The sequence below is a fragment of the Triticum dicoccoides genome, chromosome 6A, assembly GCF_002162155.2.
Source record: "Triticum dicoccoides isolate Atlit2015 ecotype Zavitan chromosome 6A, WEW_v2.0, whole genome shotgun sequence".
Lineage (NCBI taxonomy): Eukaryota > Viridiplantae > Streptophyta > Magnoliopsida > Poales > Poaceae > Triticum > Triticum dicoccoides.
Genome location: NC_041390.1, coordinates 631,234,611 through 631,252,165, shown reverse-complemented (window position 1 = coordinate 631,252,165; position 17,555 = coordinate 631,234,611). Strand labels below are relative to the sequence as shown.

The 17,555-nt window shown below is 47.2% G+C and overlaps 1 protein-coding gene across 1 annotated transcript; it reads right to left on the bottom strand.

Annotated features, from left to right (window-relative positions):
• Nucleotides 1-11,241: 11,241 nt before the first annotated feature.
• LOC119318040 (disease resistance protein RGA5-like) lies at nucleotides 11,242-14,690 on the bottom strand. The gene is made up of 3 exons (XM_037592544.1): nucleotides 13,738-14,690; nucleotides 12,455-13,180; nucleotides 11,242-12,280 (listed from the first exon to the last, which is right to left on the bottom strand). Exons 1-3 carry the CDS (start codon nucleotides 14,688-14,690, stop codon nucleotides 11,242-11,244), a joined length of 2,718 nt encoding a protein of 905 aa, XP_037448441.1.
• Nucleotides 14,691-17,555: the final 2,865 nt, after the last annotated feature.

The following is a 17,555-nucleotide window of genomic DNA, read 5'->3' as shown; positions in this document are numbered from 1 at the left end:
ACGACGGGGACGACGGGGACGGGGACGACGGGGCGGCGACGAGGGCGGGGTGGCGACGGGGGCGGCGACGAGGGATATGGAGACGTATGGGGGCGGCGGGCGACGGTGCAGAGGAGAAGAAGCAGATGAGAAACTGAAATTTCTGTAAGTGTTGTTTATATAGGAGGGGCCTTTAGTACCGGTTGGAGCCACCAACCGGTACTAAAGGCCTGTTTTGGCCAGGCCAAGCGGGGGGAAGGCACCCCCTTTAGTACCGGTTGGTGGCACCAACCGGTACTAAAGGGGGTGCGCTGGCGCAGGTGCGGTGCGGCAAGTTTAGTCCCATCTCGCTAGCCGAGGGGCGTCCACACTTGTTTATAAACCCCTCTGTCATCTGTGCCCTATGTCATCTGTGCTGCCCTGTGGGCCTACAGGGCCTTTGCGGGCCTGCGTCCTAGCCCAACAACAGGTTGCGTTTCTAGTCGTATCCAGGCTGCTCTGGCCTAGTAGGCGGCTTTTTTTAATTTTTTTTGCTTTATTTATTTTTGAGTTTTTTTGTGTATTTAGAGTTTCTTTGTAAATATTTTTGCTTTACGTACAAAAAATTACAAACTTTCTGTTAGTGCCCGTAGTTTTCAAATTTGAATAGTTTAAATTTTGAATTATTTGAAATTAGTGTGAATCACTAGTTTGTGAATAACATAACTTTAAAAATTAGTAAAGGCATGAAAGAATTTGTTTGCACATAAAATTTCTTCGTGTTTCAAATGCCAAAACACATAACTACCCTAACTATTACAGAGATTCCCTTCTGGGTGTGAAACACAGAAGAAAGTGATGATAGTGAAGCCGATCACATCCCAGATCTTTGGGTGTGAAACTTTTTCTTCGCGTGTGTCCCTTTGCGCCGTAACTATGGAAAATCTTCATCATTTAACGGGATGCTCGGGTCAATATTCACTATGAATGGAGCAATTTCATCAAACTTTTCATAATCTTCTGACTTGTCTGTCTTGTCATCCACTCCCACGATGTTTCTCTTCTCAGAAAGAACTATGTGCCGCTTTGGCTCATCGTACGATGCATTCGCTTCCTTATCTTTTCTTTTTCTTGGCTTGGTAGACATGTCCTTCACATAGAAAACCTGTGCCACATCATTGGCTAGGACGAATGGTTCGTCTGCATACGCAAGATTGTTGAGATCCACTGTTGTCATTCCGTACTGCGGGTCTTCCGTTACCCCGCCTCGTGTCATATTGACCCATTTGCACCGAAACAAAGGGACCTTCAAAACACGTCGATAGTTAAGTTCCCATATGTCATGTATATAACCATAATATGTTTCCTTTCCCGTCTTGGTTTCTGCATCAAAGCGGACACCACTGTTTTGGTTGGTGCTCTTCTTATCTTGGGCGATCGTGTAAAATGTATTACCATTTATCTCGTACCCTTTGAAAGTCATTATATTCAAAGATGGTAACTGGGACAGCAAGTACAGGTCATCTTCAATAGAGGTGTCATGCATGGTACGTGTCTGCAACCAGCTGGCGAAACTCCTGGTTTGTTCACGTGTAATCCAGTCATTAGACCGCTCCGGGTGTTTGGAGCGTAGCAAATTCTTGTGTTCATCCATATACGGAGCCACCAAGGCGGAATTCTGTAGAACTGTGTAGTGTGCTTCAGTGAGAGAATGTCTGTCCATACATATTATTTGTTCCCCTCCTAGCGTGCCTTTTCCATCCAGTCTGCCCTTATGCCGCGATTCAGGAACACCAATCGGCTTAAGGTCAGGAATAAAGTCAATACAAAACTCAATGACCTCCTCATTTTCATGGCCCTTGGAGATGCTTCCTTCTGGCCTAGCACGGTTATGAACATATTTCTTTAAGACTCCCATGAACCTCTCAAAGGGGAATATATTGTGTAGAAACACAGGACCCAAAACGTTAATCTCTTCGCATAGGTGAACTAGGACGTGCGTCATGATGTTGAAGAAGGATGGTGGAAACACAAACTCGAAACTGACAAGACATTACACCAAATCATTCTCTAACCTTGGTATGATTTCTGGATCGATTACCTTCTGAGAGAATGCATTGAGAAATGCACATAGCTTCACAATGGCTAATGGAACGTTTTCCGGTAGAAGCCCCCTCAATGCAACCGGAAGCAGTTGCGTCATAATCACATGGCAGTCATGAGACTTTAGGTTCTGGAACTTTTTCTCTGCCATGTTTATTATTCCCTTTATATTCGACGAGAAGCCAGACGGTACCTTAATACTGAGCAGGCATTCAAAGAAGATTTCCTTCTCTTCTTTGGTAAGAGCGTAGCTTGCATGACCCTGATGTATGCCGTCTTTTCCGTGCATACGTTGCTGGTCCTCCCGTGCCTCAGGTGTATCTTTTGTCTTCCCATACACGCCCAAGAAGGCAAGCAGGGTCACACAAAGATTCTTCGTCACGTGCATCACGTCGATTGCGGAGCGGACCTCCAGGTCTTTCCAATAGGGCAGGTCCCAAAATATAGATTTCTTCTTCCACATGGGTGCGCGTCCGTCAGCGTCATTCGGAACAGGTTGTCCACCAGGACCTTTTCCAAAGACCGCCTTCAAATCCTTGACCATCTCATGTACATCAGCACTAGTACGGTGGCGAGGCTTTGCCCGGTGATCCGCCTCACCTTTGAAATGCTTGTCTTTCTTTCTTACGGGATGCCTGCTCGGAAGAAATCAACTATGTTCCAGGTACACATTCTTCTTACAATTAGCCAAATATATACTGTCGGTATCGTCCAAACAGTGCGTGCATGCGCGGTATCCCTTGTTTGTCTGTCCTGAAAGGTTACTGAGAGCAGGCCAATCATTGATTTTCACGAACAGCAACGCCTTTAGGTCAAATTCTTCCCTCATGTGCTCATCCCACGCACGTACACCTGTTCCATTCCACAGTTGTAAGAGTTCTTAAACTAATGGCCTTAGGTACACATCAATGTCGTTGCCGGGTTGCTTAGGGCCTTGGATGAGCACTGACATCATAATGAACTTCCGCTTCATGCACAACCAAGGAGGAAGGTTATACAAACATAGAGTCACAGGCCAGGTGCTATGGTTGCTGCTCTGCTCCCCAAAAGGATTAATGCCATCTGCGCTTAGACCAAACCATACGCTCCTTGCGTCATCTGCAAACTCCTTCCCGTACTTTCTTTCGATTTTTCTCCACTGCAACCCGTTAGCGGGTACTCTCAACTTTCCGTCTTTCTTACGGTCTTCTCTGTGCCATCGCATCGCCTTGGCATGCTCTTTGTTTTGGAACAAATGTTTCAACCGTGGTATTATAGGAGCATACTACATCACCTTGGCAGGAATCTTCTTCCTGGGGCGCTCGCCCTCGACATCACCAGGGTCATCGCGGCTGATCTTATAGGTAATGCACCACATACCGGGCAAGCGTTCAAATCCTCGTACTCACCGCGGTAAAGGATGCAATCATTAGGGCGTGCATGTATCTTCTGCAGCTCTAACCCTAGAGGGCAGACAACCTTCTTTGTTTCGTACGTACTCTTGGGCAATTCGTTGTCCTTTGGAAGCATATCCTTTATCATTACCAGCAACTTTCCAAATCCCTTGTCAGATACACCATTCTCTGCCTTCCATTGCAGCAATTCCAGTGTGGTGCCCAGCTTTTTCTTGTCACCTACGCAATTCGGGTACAACAATTTTTTGTGATCCTCTAACATACGCTGCAACTTCTTCTTCTCCAAATCACTTGCACAGTTTTTCTTTGCATCGGCAATGGCCCGAGCTAGATCATCAACGGGCTCATCTGATGCCTCTTCTTCAGCTTCTTCCCGCATTGCCGGCTCAGCTTCTTCCCGCATTACCGGCTCAACTTCTTCCCCCATTGTTGTATCATCGTATTCAGGGAACCCATGGCCAGGATAGCTGTCGTCGTCCTCTTCTTCTTCATTGTCTTCCATCATAACCCCTCTTTCTCCGTGCTTGGTCCAAACATTATAGTGGGGCATGAAACCGGACTTAAACAGGTGGACGTGAATGGTTCTTGACGTAGAGTAATTGTGACCATTCTTACAACCAGCACATGGACAAGGCATAAAACCATCCGCCCACTTGTTTGCCTCAGCCGCAAGTAGAAAAGTATGCACGCCCTCAACGAACTGAGGAGAGCATCGGTCATCGTACATCCATTGGCGGCTCATCTTCATTACACAACACCGAATAGAACAAATTAATACAAGTTCATACATAAAGATCATACAACACTTAAATGCAACAAACAAATAACTCTCTAGCTAAAGAATTTAAATGCAACAACAAATGCGATCAAGATCGCAACTAAGGCAACAATGGATCCAACAGCATAATGATACCAAGCCTCACTATCGATGACATATTTTCTAATCTTTCTCATCTTCAAGCGCATTTTCTTCATCTTGATCTTGTGATCATCGACGACATCGGCAACATGCAACTCCAATTCCATCTTCTCCCCCTCAATTCTTTTCAATTTTTCTTTCAAGTACTCGTTTTCTCTTTCAACTAAATTTAACCTCTCGACAATAGGGTCGGTTGGAATTTCCGGTTCACATACCTCCTAGAAAAAATTTCTATGTCAACTTGATGGGCATAATTTGTCATAAACACGAAATGCAACTAGTTTTAAAAGAGAATATATATACCACATCCGAATCATAACGAGGACGAGGGCCGACGGGGACGGATATCAAAACCATGGCACTATATGTATAACAAACAACGTACGGGTAAGATAATTATACGAGTAACTATATATCCAAATCACACAAACATCAATTTTTATATAAAATTTCATGAACAAGAGGCTCACCACAAGGTGGTGCCGGCGACGGGACGGTGCGGGCGATCGACGGTGGTTACGACGGAGATTTAGAAGGCACTAAGTAAACCACACCTACATATGCAAACTAAGTGTTATTTTTGACCTCAAATTGCATATAAATCAAATACTAGCATATATATATATATATATATATATATATATATATATATATATATATATATATATATATAAAGGGGAAGAGCTAATCTCAAATTACTAAACTCAAAAATCAATCACTATATAAAGCATTGCACGAGCTAATCTAGCAATGAGAGATGAAAGGACAAAGTTGCTAACCTTTGTGATGATTTGAATGGATGGGGGCCTTCAAATCTTGACAAATTTTGGGCAAAATGTGTGATGAGCTTGAGAGGAAGAGGGGAAGAACACAGAGGAGAGGGGAAAGGGGAAGAACAGAGCGAGCTCGGGTGGACGAAGGGTCTATGTAGGACGATCTTTAGTACCGGTTCGTGCCAAGAACCGGTACTAAAGGGGCTGGAGGGGCCCCAGTCTGACAACATCCTGCCACTACTCTCATTAGTACCGGTTCGTGGCACGAACCGGTGCTAAAGGTTCGCCATGAACCAGTACTAATGAAAGCGGCCCGGCTAGCCGTTGGAACCGGCACTAATGTGCTTCACGTTTGACCCTTTTTCTACTAGTGCCGTCATCGCTGGTGACTTCAATGTTCATCGGGGGCACCACCTACTCGACGTCGAGGAAGGACGCCATCTGCGCCCCCCGGATGGCCGAGAGCACGGTGGCGCGCCATAGCGCCTCGTTCCCTCTCGTAAGCTTCTCTGTTGCGGTGTGTGCAAACGGAGATGAGGGGAAGGAGTTCGCCGAAGAGCTTGCCATGGATGAATTTGAGGTAGGCTCTGATTACCATGAAAGAAGGAAAGGGTTTAAGCGTATGCACCTTGGCTGGGACGCGTGTGTGTTCATATATAGAGATAGATTACAGGGGATCGGCAGGTTGTTTCTGGTCTTGACCTCTACTCCAAGCTATACAAGAGATAAGGCCATCTAGTCTAACAACCTGCCTATACACACCATATATGCAACAACACGCACACAATATACCCACCGTGACAACTATCACGTTACACACAAGCCTGTTGTTTAACACTTTTTACTCTAATGGATGAATTATCACATGATCAGTTCACACGGCTTACTGTGACCTTGTGGACGATATGGACGGCGAGACGAAAGCTGATCCATGAAGGTATAAATCAAAGCCCCTGTCGACGCACTTATTTGTGACTACTTTCATCGCTGAACTAGAACAAATATATCAAGAGGAGCCACATGAAACAACAAGAGCAGCAGGCAGTAGCACTCAGAGACAATGGCTTCCCCCTCCGCTGGGATCTGTCAAAATTAACGTCGACGCGGGCGTGTCTGTAGCACGTAACTTGGGTACTGCAGCAGCAGTTTGCCGGGACAGAGACGGAGGTTATTTGGGCTCGTCAGTACTGGTCATTGGAGGCCTTCTGGACGCACCATCACTGGAAGCAATAGCCTGCAGGGAGGCTTTATCACTAGCGCAAGACCTGGGCATGCAATTCCTATCCATTGGGTCTGACTGTAAGCAAGTGGTTAATCACATCAATCTGAGAGCAGGAGGCAACTACGGCAGCATCATTAGAGAGATCAGAGATTATAGTAATAGCTTTAGTGAGTGTGTCTTTAATTTTGAATCTAGAGCTTCGAATTTCGAAGCGCATAGACTAGCTAGATTTAGCATTTCTCTTATTGGTAAAAAGGGAAGGACCGATCGATGAAGGCGCGGCGGTTGTTGAACGTGGCCTCGGGGAGATACAGCGGAGGATCACTGAGCTGCATCGTCAACCCCAAGAAGGAGCTCTTCTACCCTTCCACAGCCCACGCACAGCAGATCCAACAAGCAGCCATGGCCCATGGCTGCAAAGGCCAGGGAGAAGAAGACGACGCCATCGCCATCGTCATGGGAGGAGGAGAACTAGAGCATCTACGACGGCGTCTTGCAACTGCCCCAGCCCAACTTCACGTTCAAGACCTTCTCCCCCACGGACGCGGTCGGCGCCATGTCGACGAGGCTCGAGTTTTTCCCCTTCTATGGCGGGGGCTATGAGGGCAGGATCCTCTGAGTCGATGAGGATGGCAAGGCCGCACTCTACGACGCCGACACGTCCACCGTCAAGACGATCCCTGACCTCATCTTGCCGGAGACCGAGAGGGGTATGAGCGACCCCGTCTCTTTCTCCGGCACCCACGGGGCCTACGACCCCGGTCTTGTGTGCCATTTCGTTGCTTGGAAGCAGCCTATGGTTTTGGCATCACCAGTTTTTAATTCCTCTTAACAGTAACAGCAACTTGCTAACCTTGTCATCTTGAATGGGTATATTCCCCTAAAAAACGTTATGGTTGTATATTTCCAAGTTATAGCTGATTGTGCGTTATAAAATAATATCAAAATCATGTAAAATTAATTGAAAACAAATACGACACAAATAGTACTTAATTATTACATAGTTCGTCGATCCACGACCTAAATTTCAACACAATTACGGTGAGAGTATCTCACTGCGGCCGAGACAGTTGCCCGACCAGCAAGGAATGGCGTCGAGATATTCCAGGGGCCGGAGGGGGGCCATGGGATGCGACCAAAACCAGCGGCTCTGCACCGGCCGAGTGGCAAGAGCTTGGCCCGAAGCAACAGCTTGGCGGTGGACGTCGCGACCACTAATTGACGTCGGCAGGTGGCGACAGTGGTGCAAACCATTTCGAGTGGCGACGGGGCAGGGAACGGCCGGATTCGATAGAATCGGGTGGCGACGGGGAACTTTCAGTTGGGACGGTTGGGGTTCTCACGGCGGCCGAATTTGTTTTTGGCTATTCCTGTGTGCGTGTGTGTGCTGGATAGAGTTGTTGAACTACATGTATACGTTGTGTTTCTGTTGTAAGTGTAGCGTCCTATTCTGTAGGCTAGCCCGAGTCATGGCCGTGCATGCACCTGCGCGTGCCCCTGCACGTTGCCTTATCTCTCTCCCTCTATTCTATATATGTAACCACTTCAGATGGAATACAATCAGTGATTACGGTGGCTCATTACTCTTTAGCTAGAGTGACAGTGCCGGCAACGTGCGGGTCACCGCCGTCATAACAGGCTGACTGGCCGAGTAGGCATGTGGATGTTCCATTTCTATCACATGTAACTTGGCAAGCTGAATGTTGATGGCTTCAAGTTAAAAAGAGCTTCAGTACGTAGGTAGTTTTCTTCAGCTGTTCTCTCTTAAACATTCCCTTTAGTTGTGAAAATCTCTAGGTAAGAGCATCTCCAGCCGCGCCCCCAACAGGCCCCTCAGGCCACTTTTTCGGCGCCGGCGTAAAAAAAACGCCTCAGTCGCGTCCCAGGACACCGAAAAACGCCGATTCGGTCCTTTTTTCCGCCCGGCGGTCACAGACCGAACCCGGCGCACTGGGGGCAGTTGGGGGCTCCGGCGCAAGGAAAAAGCGCGGATGGCCCACGCCGTCAGGGGAAAAGTCAAGGTTTTCTTCCCCGACTCGCCTCCCATCCCCGCGCCCTCGGCCGCCAGTAGCTATATCCCGCTGCCGCCCGCCGCCTTTCACCACTAGATAGCCATTCCATGCCGGAAAAATAGCAGAGCTTCGCCGCGGCAGCCCTTCCAACAGCAGCTGGGCGTTTCCGACCGCGGAGGGGCAGTTTAGCGGCGGGTACACACCCACCGGGTGCAAGGTGTTCGGCGATTTGCCTGCCTCGGCGATGGACACGGATGACGAGGAAGCGCTCGCCGCGCTGCTGGAGGAGGAAGCCGAGGCCGACGTCCAAGAAGAAGAGCATCTCATGGTGCGCGGTGACGGCCGCGGCGGCGGTGGTGACCGCGGTGACCGTGGACGCGACTTCAACAACAGGCAAGGCATCGGCGGTGATCGTGACCGCGGCTCCTTCCCCAAGCCACAGAACCGTGGCAACCCTGGAGGCAACAGCGGCAACTACAACAACAACGCTGCCAAACCAACGTGCCAGATCTACGGCAAGCTGGTCACCCAGCGTGGAAGTGCTGGAAGCGTTACGACTCCTCCTATCAAGAGGGGGGGGGGAGGAACGCTCTGCAAACATGGCGGCTCCTCAGCATCTCATGGTGCTCGCCGCCCTCGCCCATGGATGAAAAGCCGCGGCGAGGTGGCTCGGCGCCGGGGCGGGTGAGAGCAAAGAACCGTCATCGTCTCGAAGGGTACTGCATGCTCTACTCCGACTACTTCGCCGATGCTCCACTTCACGGCGAGAAAACATTTCGGCGCCGTTATCGGATGAGCCGAAAACTCTTCCTCAGGATTGTGAATTCCATCCGGGAGTTCGACAACTACTTCAAGTGCAAGATGGATTGCACCGGCGCCCTTGGATTCACCTCCATCCAGAAGTGCATGACAGCGATGAGGATGCTTGCATTCGGAACTCCTGGTGATTCACTCGACGACTATGGGCGCATGGCCGAGTCCACCGGCATAAAGTGTTTCTACAAGTTCTGTCGGGCAGTGGTGGCAGTGTTTGGACCGCAATACTTGAGAACACCCAATGCGGAAGACACTGTTCGCATCCTAGCACAGAATGCAGCAAGAGGATTTCCTGGGATGCTTGGAAGCATCGACTGCATGCATTGGAAATGGAAGAATTGCCCATTTGCTTGGCAGGGGATGTACAAAGGCGCCAAAGGCGGTTGTAGTGTGGTACTTGAGGCGGTGGCCACACAGGACCTCTGGATTTGGCACTCCTTCTTTGGTATGTCAGGAACTCACAATGACATCAACGTGTTGCAGTGCTCTCCTGGTTTTGCCAAGCTTGTTGAAGGTCATTCTCCTCCGGTGAACTTGGAGATCAATGGGCGGCACTACAACAAGGGGTACTATCTAGCTGATGGCATCTATCCAAGATGGTCGACATTTGTGAAGACGATCTCAAACCCTGTGCCAGGAGGCAAGAACGCCTGGTTTGCGAAGGTTCAGGAGGCTTGCAGGAAGGATGTCGAGCGGGCATTTGGTGTGCTCCAATCTCGATTTGCTGTTGTCCGGTACCCCGCTCAGACCTGGTCGAAAGATCAAATATGGGAGATTATGACTTGCTGTGTCATCTTACACAACATGATCATCAAGAGCGATCAAGAAGACCCAGTGTTTGACACTGAACCATACTACAGACAGGGTCCTCTAGCCGAAGTTGATCACCAGCTACCGGCGACCTGGACTGTCTATCTCAGTATGCGTCAGGAGATCCGAGACCCACAGATGCATCATCAACTGCAGCAAGATCTGATAGGGCAGCTATGGAGGCTCAAGGGCGACGCCGGGCGCGACGTGTGATGAAATATGAGTTTTTATTTGTTGAACTATATAATTTGTATTAAACTATTTATTGTTGTACTATTTTGTTGAAGTATTTGATATTTCTGTGATGAAATATGTGATAAAAAAATTTATGTGCATAATTGAACGCCGAACAATCGCGAAACACGCCGAATATGGGCCTATCGTCGCTCATATGGGCCCTTTATTTGTCAAAATGAGGCTGAAAAGTGAGGCAATATCGGCGCCTGGGGGCGAGCTGGGGGCGACGACTAGGCGCGAAACCGCCCCCAGCGCCGGTTGTATCGCCGGCTCGCCCCCAGGGGCGATTTTTATGCGTCCTGTGTGCGAACGGCTGGAGATGCTCTAAGGCGCTGACATAACGTTAGGCCGAACTTCTCATAACATCATCGTTTTATATCACACTTGTCCTGGGTTTGTCAGATTGTACAGTAGATTTTATTTTTTCAGGAACACGATACAGCCCCAGTCATCTGCTGGGGACAATATATAATCCAATCAGAAAGGAGTTGCTCGCGCAAGAGCCCATCAACATAAGTAACAGCAAAACGTGAAAAGTAGATTTAAATTTTGTGCCATACTTGCACAATCGCCCTCACGTTACAAGATACTCCCTCCGTAGCAAAATAAGTGTCTTAACTATAGTACAACTTTGTACTAAAGCTAGTATTCCCTCCGTCCGGATGTACTTATCCTAAAAATAGATAGAATGGATGTATCTATAATTAAAATAAGTCTAGATACAATCATTTCTAAGACAAGTATTTTCGGACGGAGGAAGTACAAACTTGAGACACTTATTTTAGGACGGAGGGAGTACAAGCTATTTTATTTTGCATTCCAGTTCACAGTTCACACACATGAAAAACGATAATAGAGAATGAAATGCTCGATCAAGGCTGAACTCTGAACAGAATTTAGCTAGGAAACACACATGCAGTTGAAAGGAAAAGCATACTACTAATTAAGGCCATAGAAAACGTACGGGAGCAGCAGTGTTCCAGAGATGCGCACCTCATCACCAGTCCACTACAACTCTGATCTTGTTGGACTCAGAGAGAGTCTTGAGCTGCTCAACTGCACGCTGCATTGCTGGGTTGCTTTTCCAACCACGGAGCTTGACCTCTTTAAGGCTGTTCAAGTTCTCGACGCCAACAAAGCCCATTTGGGTAATGTCACCAAAGTCCAATACAAGTGTCTCGAGCTCTGGCATTGATTTTTTCTCGAATGTGAGCATGGTGCTACATCCGAACACCTTCAAGATCCTCAACACCGGGAAACTTTGGTCACGTGCAACTAGTCCTGGTCCTTTGTAGCTACCATGCCCCAGTTGGATGCTCTGCAGATTTGGCAACTTACACAAGACATGAAATAACTGGTCGCCAACAAGTTCTGTCCGTCCTAGAACAAACTTGGTGAGGTGTGTGAGTGATGAGATCCATTCAGTCAGTTGGCTGATGCGGCCATATACACCAAGGAATTGGAGGAGTGGTGGCGGCGTGGAGACATGAAGGAGAAACTCCAAACCGTCCTTACCCCCGTAGTATTCCAGATGGAGCGATTGGAGAGTGCTTGTCTTGCTCAGGGAGGTGGCAAGGTTAGTCAAAGACTCCTGCAAGAACTCATCCGTCTCAATTCGGATACTTAGCACCTGCAGCTGTGGTAGCTTGCCGATCTCTTGGGTAACCAATGGAACATCATCGCCATCGAGGATTCCCGTGTCCACCACGCACAACGCCTTCATGTTCCCTAGCTCCCATGGCAGAAGCCACTCATTGGACCTGAGGCACTCTAGTTTGCTCAGCTTTGTCACAGTTTGCGGCAACAACTTCCCGATGCTTGTACTTTTTATATCAAGAGTCTCCAAGTGCTCTAGGTTGCCAATTTTGTCAGGAATCGCTTTGACATTTGTACCCCTCAAGCTCAAGAACCTGAGGAGATACAATCGGCAAACATCTCTCATGTGCTTATCTCGCAGGGACTTGCAATCTTCTAGGTCAAGTACCCTGAGCAATTTGAACTCGCCTAGACGGTCCAAGAGCTTCTCAAGGCCATAACTGCACTGAAATGTGGTCAGCGAGCGGACATATTGTACCTTTATCCCCTCAACGCAATGCCTTGCATGATGTTGCTCGTCATGGTCATTATCATGTATGGAAAGGCGACGGGTCTTTCCATGTCCATGTGGCATTCTTCCATATTGCCGCCCCACCAAGCAAACAAAGTTAGACTCCTTGGATTTGGACACCATGACCTCAAGGATCATGTCATGCACCCGGCACCCCTCTACTTCTACTTTTGTAGAACCATATTGTTCCAATACAAACTTTTCCAGCTGAATCATGTTCCTATTTATCAACTCATTCAAATATTCTTGTGCAACCTCCAACAAAGTCAGCCCTCGCTTCTCAGTGACCAAACCTTCGGCAATCCATCTGTATAGCAGCCTATATTTTCCAATCACATAATGCTCTGGGAAAATGCTGAGATACATCATGCAGGCCTTGAGATGACGAGGCAGGTAGTCATAGCTGAGTGTAATCACCTGCCTCATCCTCTCGAGGGTAGGGTGGCTCTCCATCTGAGAACCAATTGATCTAGAAACTCTTTCCCATACTGTTATGCCTTCAACCGACCTATAGTTTGTCAGAAGGCTGGCGATGCTAATGATGGCCAATGGCATCCCGCCACATTTTTTCAAAATTGTGTCCATGTATTTTTCCTGTCCACCCAGGCAATAAGCCATGGGGCCAAATACTCTATTCATGAACAGTTCCTTACTAGCCTCTAATTTCATGGGCTCCATATGATGGACAAAGTAGACACTAGCTGCCTTGGCCACCGTCTCTATCCGAGTTGTCACAATGATTCTGCTGCCGGAATTATTTTCTGGCAATTTGAGGCGGATAGCTTCCCAGGCTGCTAGGTTCCATACATCATCGATAACAATGAGATACCTGGTTTAATTGGACATAGACATTATTGGAGTTAGGAATTTTGTATGCATGGACACATTGAATTTGTAATATAGTTGTTCAAATAGAAATACTAACAGCATTTACAACAAACTAAGGAGCTCGATTTTCCTTTTCCCCAGAAGATAAAACATTTTTTGTTTCTTGGCAAATGGCAGCAAAGATTCTTTATCTAGGTGTTGCAAATAGTTTACTAAGATGTTATATTATTCTTCAAAGATGTGGAAACCAAGAGCAGCGATTCATAGTTCAAGTACTCTGGGCGTTTATAAATAAAAGAGGTTCGCGCGAGGAGCATTTCTTATGAAGATCGGATGTCCACAGACAAAAAAAGAGGTGCAGAAACTTTTCAAACATTTTTCTCTATTTGGGGGGGTGCTATCTCTCCACTCTACTAGTACGATAAGCAAAGTGTGAAGTATGCAACATACATATACATAGCAGTGGTGGTCACCTAGTAATTCTTAGATTTTATAGTATTTTAAAAAAATGACGTTGAGCAGAGTGGTAAATTTTATTTGGGAACGATAGTCTATTACCTCTTATGATCAAGGAGCTCCTTGATCTTGTTGTACAACTTTTCCACATCCATCCCATGTATTTGCTCATCATCTGATTTCTCCCTTGGGATCTGCTGGAGCACCCGTACCAACAGTCCTTTCATGTCCTTCTCGGCATGGAACCCTTGTGACACGGACACCAGCGCCTGGCAAGGGAAGTCCGCATCCAGCCGCTGGCACAGCTCCATGGCCAGGGTTGTCTTCCCTAGCCCTCCGAAGCCCACAATGGAGAACACCTTGAGCCTGTTGCCATCCTCATCATCCGCCTTGATCTGGTCATCCTCAGCATGGACGGGCGCTTTCATCTTGTCATCCTGATCATGGATCACCGCCGCCTTGATCTTCTTGGCCAAGGCATTGGCCTGTTCCGTGATGCCGACAAACTGATTAGGGTCGTCGACACGGCGGAGAGCATTCGTGGAGACGGATGCCGCCGAGGCTAGGGCAAAGCAGGCGGCTCTCGGTAGCGCCGCCCGGTCGATGCCATAGCGAACGCGGCGTTCGCTGACGGCGGTGGTACGTGCCAAGAGGGCTTTGATGTCAGCGGCGAGGGTGCGCTGCAGCACAAGCTTCTCGTACGGGTACCTGCCCATCCGCTTGGCGCGGGAAAGCAGGTATCCGGCCCAGGAGAAGATGAGCCCGTGATTAGGGGCGACGTCACTTGGTGGATGTGGGGTTGGGCGGGTGATGCAGAGGGAGTAGGTGTCGGTGCAGTCCTCAGCGTCGTAGGCGAGATCAAGCACCTGCTTCTCCCACTCCCGGACGAGGCGGTCGACGGATTCCTGATCCGCCTCAGAGATGATGCGAAGGGCGGCGTTCATGGTCGCCAGTTCGTCCCGCAGGTGGACGACCTTGTCGCCGACGCCCCGTATCTCCTGGAGCTCCTGCACCAACACCTGACCCAAGTTGCTCACGATGGACAAGTTCTCCATTTTCAGGGAGCGGAGAACTTTGTTGTTGGTTGTTTCGTTGGCGGTGGAAGACTGCAAATGGCGATGCTCCTCCTACCCGGGCTGGACTTGCCTTTGTAGTCTGGGAAGCGCACTGTCTACTCAACTATTAGTAAAATAGTGCTGCCTCTAAAAAAAAGGTAAAATGGTGCTAATGGTAAAATCCGGGAAACTTACGGCCGGGCCTCGTTCAGCTCAAGTAAAATAGGATGGTTGTTATTAGTGTTTAATGAAACTATTTTTATGAAATACCAATGTCTACTTATAGGCATGATCAAATATAGCTTTTGACACGTATTCAAGTAAATTTTTGTATTTTATCAAAAGTACAAATGCAATTAAATGTTTTTTAACTTAGTTTTGTCTATGGTGAATCCCATCAATCAGAATCATGTCAATTGAGCTAAACGCTAGACAGTCCTGGCTGCAAACTGAAGGACCAGTAGTTCGTATTGTCTATGCCATCAACAAAAAAAAATAGATAGTTTGTGCAATAGGAATCTAAAAGATGATGGTTTTTGTTATTTCCTTTGGTGATTCCCAAAAGATTTTTTTCCTTAAAAGGAGGATAACCCCGGCCTCCGCATCAAAAGAATGCATGCATCCATCTTATTAAAATAAGTGCAAATCATGTCTGAAGTTCAAATCTGGCACACAACCGAAGCAAAGCAAAAGAAAGTAATAATGTGCCACAGCCGGCGAAATTAGCAACAGGCTACGATGCCTATACACCTAGCCTACTGGTAGCTCATGATCCAAATCGGTTGAAAATAACACATGCGACCGTCTCCTATCGGTTGCACCCCGTAACCAAAAGCTCTATGTAGTCCGCATGAGTGAGTAATGACCACGCACGGATCCAACTAGTAGCTCTGTAGATAACCTGCATAAAGTTGATAAAGTTTTTCTGGTTAAAGATAATGTCATTCCTGTTGTTTCATATAGCCCAAAGTAATGCACATATTCCTATCTGAATATGACTCGCTATGTCTGAATCCACTCCGTTTAGCCACGTTCCAAATAACGTGTTAATGCAAGTTGGAGGATTAACATTGATAGCGCGCCACAGAAGCTTTGCCAATGGGCAATCGAGAAAGAGGTGTTGTATAGTTTCATCCTGGTCACAGTAGCAACAACGAGACTTACCTACCCAATTTCGTTTAATCAAATTATCTTTTGTCAAGATCACTCTCTTGTGGATAAACCACATAAAAATTTTAATTTTGAACGGAACTTTATTCTTCTAGATATGGAGGGATCACAGAATTGGCCCAATATCAATTAAATTCGAGAAAATAGACTGAGAAACGACCGCTTGTTGATAGTTTCCAGTGAATGGTATCGGACCGGTCAGATAGTTGAATTTTTCATCAACCTACCAACCAAGTGCAGCAAGAATTCCAACGTTCCCTCATCAAAGACCTCCTGAATTGAATATTAAGGGAGACCAACTGTAGTACTGTAGCAACATAATCTTCCTTACTGTGATTCCCAAGAGATAGCATTTTCAATTATCGTTTTACTTGATACGAGGTCTTAGACAGTGCGGACTGCTCGTATTTCACGGAGCTCTGTCGCGACAAACTTAATCTAAAATAGTAGTACTATTGAAGACACCGCCTGCACCACAGCTTTAGCATTGTTTGACCATGCTCATGCTCACCCATCGATGGTTTTGCATAGATAAGTCTTAATTCCTGCCTGCCCAACGCAATAAACTAGCCACGGCGGATAGATCTCAAGCAAAGGCCATTGCATTTTGGCACTATCTAGCTGTCTCAAGCAAAGGCCATTACCTAATTCATTGAATCTGCAGTGCGCTAGACGGGCATGCACGTGATTAGATGCATAACATCAAGGCAGACAATTATAAAAAACTAAAAACACAACGGCTCACCGGTCATAAGTCGATATACTCCAGCTCGATCAGAGCGTCATGGTGAATTCTGAAATTGTACTCCATCTGTTTTTTTTTTTTTTGCTTTGCATATTAGGTTTGTCTTAAGTCAAATTATGTAAAGTTTGATCAAATTAATATTAAATGAATATCTACATCTATCATACCAAAAACATATAAAATAAAAATATACTCAATGATGGATCTAATGATATTGATTTGGTATTATAAATCTTGACTTTTTTATAAACTTAGTCAAACTTTACAAGTTTGGCTTAATAGAAACCTAATATATGAATTAAAACAAATCAAAGGGGCTAGTAGGGTACATCATTAAAGCACTCTCGTGCTACAACAATTGTCCTTACATCGACCAAGGTCCTAGTTGTTGGGGAACGAGGTAATTTCAAAAATTTCCTGCGCACGCGCAAGATCATGGTGATGCATAGTGTTGTCTACGTACCCTCGTAGACCGTAAGCGGAAGTGTTATGACAACGTGGTTGATGTAGTCGTACGTCTTCACGATCGACCGATCCTAGCACCGAAGGTACGGCACCTCCGCGATCTACACACGTTCTGCTCGGTGACATCCCACGAACTCACGATCCAGTAGAGCTTCGAGGGAGAGTTTCGTCGGCACGACGGCGTGATGACGGTGATGGTGATGCTACTGGAACAGGGCTTCGCCTAAGCACCGCTACGATATGACCGAGGTGGATTATGATGGAGGAGGGCACCACACACTGCTGGAAAAAATCAACTCGTGTGTCCATGGGGTGCCCCCTCCCCCGTATATAAAGGAGTGGAGGGGCCGACCCTCTCTATGGCGCGCCCTAGGGGAGTCTTATTCCCACCGGGAGTAGGATTCCCTCCTTTGAGGGAGGCCTGGACTAAGGGGTCCTCGGGCGTCTGACCTATTAGACATAGGCCGGACTGATGGACCTGAAGA

Coding starts and splice junctions, on each gene's coding strand:
- LOC119318040 (XM_037592544.1), bottom strand. CDS start 14,690: ATGGAGAACTTGTCCATCGTGAGCAACTTGGGTCAGGTGTTGGTGCAG. Junction 13,181..13,737: donor GAGCTCCTTGATCATAAGAG/GTAATAGACTAT, acceptor CAATTAAACCAG/GTATCTCATTGTTATCGATG. Junction 12,281..12,454: donor ATGGTGTCCAAATCCAAGGA/GTCTAACTTTGT, acceptor ATTTCAGTGCAG/TTATGGCCTTGAGAAGCTCT.